We start from the raw sequence: 4,803 nt of genomic DNA, 5'->3' as shown, positions 1-4,803 counted from the left end.
GTCTAGTATTGTGATGGGGGAATCACAAATGGCTTTATTATTGTCACTAATAGTCTTAATATTACTTAAGGAGTTAAAAAAAATTTCCATGGCTTCTGTAGAAAGATTAGATTTATATAAATGTTTATAGAAAAGTTCACAAGTCTTGGAAATCACTTGAGGGTCTTGTGTGATGATCCCGTCTGTACGAAGTTTAGTCATGCTGGCAAGAGCATTATGGTGTTTTTCTAATTTGAAAAAATAGCTAGAGTTTTGTTCTCCCTCTTCAAGCCATTTCCTTCTTGACCGCACAAAGGCACCTTTTGCCTTGTAAATATATATATTATCTAATTTTAATTGAAGAATTTGAAGTCTGTTCCGGTTATCTTCCGATAAATTATCAGGTGATCTAGACAAGGTAATAATTTCAGAAATTATTTCTGACACTTCTTTTTTTTTATTTTTAACTGTTTCAGCTCCCCTTTTCATTAAAAGGGACCTCAATTCAAATTTCATAAGCTCCCAATTTTTACAAAAAGTATTTTCAACACATGCCTTGTTCCAAAACTCATCTATTTTTGTTTTAATTTCCTTTACCAAAGAATCATTCAGTAGAAGAGAATTATTTAATTTCCAATATGAATTCACTCTTTTAGATGGTTTTCTAGCACACAAACATATCTCCAGAAAAATTGTTTTATGATCCGTCAAGGGTGTTGGCAACATTTTTGATGTAGAAACATATTCGGATTAAAGGATCAGAAATTAGCCAATAATCAATACGAGACTGTAAGGAGCCAGATCTATTTTTCCATGAAAATTCCTTAATTGTTGGATTTTTGATTCTCCAGATATCAATTTGGTCTCTTTCATTTATAAAATCCAACATGTAATGACTACTCTCCTGACTTTTACTTGGCCATCTGTCTATCATGTCATTGAGTGAATGATTCCAGTCTCCTCCTAATACAATCTTTAGATTAGCAAATTTACTTATTAAAGACTCAATTTTTTCATTTATAACAAGTATTAGGTCAATATTCTCCTGTTTGTTATTATAGCCGTAAATGTTACCCAATAAGAGGGTCTGATCATTAAAAAAACAACCAGCAAAATAAAATGTCCGTTTGGATCAGTTTCTGACGATATAATTTTTCCATTAAATTTATGTTTTAAGATCAGAGTTCCCGCTGAATGATTTGTGCCATGAGACATCCATAAATCTTCACCCCATTGAGATTTCCAGAAGTTAGCGTCCTTAGGTTCAGAATGAGATTCTTGTAAGAAACAAAAGTCAGTATTCAAACTTTTAGCATATAAAAACAGAGCTTTCCTTTTGGTATTGTCTCTTAGTCCTCGAGCATTAAAAGAAATAAAAGATAAAGATGAAATTTTGAAAAGTAAATAAAGATTTTACCCTGAGAAGAGTGTGTAAGCTTCAGAGAGAGCAGAACTAATCTGTCTAAAAAAGTGCTTCACAAAACAATTTAGCAGCAACAGCATCCTATAAGTCTTCAGAACAATAGGGGAACGAGACCTTGAGGTATATCCACAACTGGGCTGGAAGAGATTTCAGTGAATTTATTTTCTGTTCACGAAAGCACGGGCTCCCACGAAGTAGGCAATTTTCCCTTCCTTACGTGCTTTCTCCACCTGTGGCCATAGTTGGTTGCGCCTCTCTCGGTCCTCGGGAGAGAGATCTTCTTTGAAATGGAGCTTCCTTGTCTTCAGGTAGTCAGATCGCTTCGCCGCCTTCCAGATGATGTCTCGAAAGTGTCTCATAGTAAATTGCAGGATTATGGCGCGATGCAGTGGTGCAGAAGAGGACTCACGTCGTCGGCCGATTCTGTGGACTGAATCGAGTACCTCCGGGAACTTATCTCGGTGGCCAGGATCCATGTTTTGGCAGATTTCAATAACCTTACTGCGTACATCTTCTCCTTCTTCTTCAGGTAGACCGTGAAGTCGCAGGTTCCATCTTCGTTTATACCGAGACAACTCCAGCACTTTGTTTTCCAGTGTTTGAATTTTCTCTTCTGCTTTATCCACTTTTACTTCAGTATGAGACACTTTTCCTTTTAGCTCTCTGAGATCTTCTGAGATAAAGTTAACAGTAACCTTCAGGTCGCTAATACTCTTCTTGATGTTAGCTCCTTGCTCTTCGATAGCCATCTTGAGCGTCTTAATAATGCTTTCCGCCGTGTCAGTTTCCATCACTCTTTTCTTACCAGGTTTTGACGGGGAGGAAGTAGGAGTAATAAGAGTTCTCTTATTTGAGCTCAGGTTTTTTTCCATCACATTCAGCTAGAAGTTTGCACCTTAGGGTTCGTTTTGCTGCTTATAAAGGAATTTTAAGACGGAGCGAGTTCTGTAAAGACCGTTCACAGCGCCGCCATCTTGGGGACCTCTAAACGGAAGGAACAGACTTGCATCACGTGACCGCAGCTTCCACGGCGGTCACGTAACGTCACGTGACACGGGAGATAACATTATATTTTATACGTATTAGTTTCAATATAAATATATAACGGACATTTTATTTTTTAAATATATGTTTGTTAAATTATATATGTAAGTGAGTTACTACCCGCTAAACACCAAGCAACTAACCAACCATAGATAACTTCTTTAGATCTAAAAAAAAAACATTTTAAATTAGCTGACTTACTTTTAAACTTGAAAATTGCCCCCGAAGTAGCTGCCGGCTTCTGATCCGCCGTCCTTTTGGGTAATTTTTGACCAAGGCTAGGCTATAAGACACCTCCCGTGTATCCTCGCTCAGCTAGCTAAACGGCTAACAAACGGAGAACACACGCCTCGGTAGAACATGAACATTGGAACACGTCTTGGCAGTTCCTGATGACGTATCTCCTAGGCAACCGGGGCGGGGCCAAGACATCAAGGCAAGATTCCTTGGCACTGAGAAACATCCCAGGAGTGTTTGTCTTGCTCTTTTTCAACTTTCTAATTTACTTAAAAAGTAGGTCACACAAGGCTTAGACTTTTTTGTTTGCTATGTTTGGCCACCCAAGCTGTCTTTATTCGACAACATCAAGGAAAACGGTTTAGATTCTAGCTACTCTTTGAACATACAAATAAAAAAAATCATATTACATATTACAATATTACATTACAAATCAAAAGTAATAAGTCCTTCAAATGATACATTTTCTCTAAAACAAACTGCAGTAAAACTTTTCAAACAGCAGAGTTTGAAACAAAGCGAATCCTCTGGGAGTAAACAACATCAATAAAATACAACACCAGGTTGACGTTTGTGAAGACTGCCACAACCAGTTTACTGTCCCAAGGACATTGTCCGCGGGGACAATCCTCAGGTCGAGTGGTGGTGCCATATTTCTTGTCAAAGCTGAAGATGGGCCAGACCAGCGCTGTACTTAGGTACAGGATCACAGCAAAGAAGGTGTAGACAACCACAAACCGGTCGAATGGGAACCTCAGTGCAGAGGTTCTACCGGACACGGTTAGTACAACAACAATCACAGTGATGGAGAAACACAAGCTGTACACCACAATGCAGTACTGCAAGGCAACATGCTGGGTATATTCACTGTCATTATCTAGAGCCCCAAAAATGATGCAGGCCACAAAACTCTGGACCACCTTGAGTAGACCAGATACGGTAGCCATGTAGCCCACCACAGTTCCTGGTTTTGCTCTTGTTAGGAATACCTCCACTCCATATGGGAAAACACAGATGCTGGAAAAGACCGTGACAACAATACGATAAATTTGAACTTCATAGTCCTCCTCATCAGTTTGGAGGAAGTAAACAGGGTAGACCACAGAGGCAGTGATGTACATGAGCGTAGCCAGCATGGCAAAAGCCACGGTGAAGTTATCCCAAGAAATAGGCATACAAGAGTGGAGCCGTGTGATGTCCAAGGTGAACACAACCAGTGTGACTGCAAAGCAGAAGCACCACACAAACATGCAGAAGGTTCCATAATTTGCACTGTAATCTGCACTGTGGGCCACCAAGGCAATTATAGTGCAGCCTAGCACTAGCTGGCACATCCTTGCTACACCTAAAGGTGATAGCACGGCGTCTTTGTTGAGGTAGTGTCCTCCATGGGAATCCATTGTTGGTGATGCTTCCCAGATGCTGATACTCCCCTCTGTGATATTCTTTGTGCTGGTGCTCTTGTGGCCTACTCTCTTCTTTCACATGGACCTCACCCTTTTCTTGGCTCTCTGTTGAAGATGGTACAAAGTTACAAGTGCCTGTAATTTCAAAGCTTGCTTTGTAATTAGAGCGTGCCAAAGATCGGTTTAAAATTATACAGTTTTGAAGCAGCATAACAAAATGAAAGAAATGCATGAAGATAATTTAGTTTTAAGAAGCCTCATTTTTTCCGTGAAATTAATTATTCAACAGACACATGAGACCGTTAACAAATTTGAGAGTTTTTCTAAATTAATCTAGTGTATGTCCTTAAAAGTCTTGATTTTTCTTTGCTTGCTCTTACCCTTGTTGTCCAGTGTTTCAAAAGCTCATTGAATAAGGTCTAATCCAAATTGTTTTCCTTCAAACACTGAGTCCAGTCATTAGTCTTCCAACAATAGCTCTCAGTGCCGACAGGTGAACAAGTTCTCCCACTGCCAATCAAGTCCTGCAGTCCCTTAGCAGACCATCAAACTCACTACAGCCTTTCGTCTGGCGACTTCTTGTTTCCTTTGCCTCTCAAATTTAGTTTTTAATTTTTCCCAACTTGAGCAAGGTCATCCTGTTCCTCCTGTGTGTGCGTGTGTGTCTGTGCACTCAGTGGATTTCAGCTGGTGGCTGTTGAAGGAAAGTTTGTG

The 4,803-nt window shown here is 39.6% G+C and overlaps 1 protein-coding gene across 1 annotated transcript; it reads right to left on the bottom strand.

Moving 5' to 3' along the window:
* Positions 1–2,993: 2,993 nt before the first annotated feature.
* LOC107380977 (myeloid-associated differentiation marker-like protein 2) lies at positions 2,994–4,803 on the bottom strand. Its single transcript, XM_015952415.3, has 2 exons — positions 4,470–4,803; positions 2,994–4,194 (listed from the first exon to the last, which is right to left on the bottom strand). The coding sequence occupies exon 2, from the start codon at positions 4,081–4,083 to the stop codon at positions 3,178–3,180; it is 906 nt and encodes a 301-aa protein (XP_015807901.1). The 5' UTR covers positions 4,084–4,194; positions 4,470–4,803; the 3' UTR covers positions 2,994–3,177.

This window comes from Nothobranchius furzeri, chromosome 14 (genome assembly GCF_043380555.1).
Source record: "Nothobranchius furzeri strain GRZ-AD chromosome 14, NfurGRZ-RIMD1, whole genome shotgun sequence".
NCBI lineage: Eukaryota > Metazoa > Chordata > Actinopteri > Cyprinodontiformes > Nothobranchiidae > Nothobranchius > Nothobranchius furzeri.
This window is presented reverse-complemented; position numbering and strand designations above follow the sequence as displayed.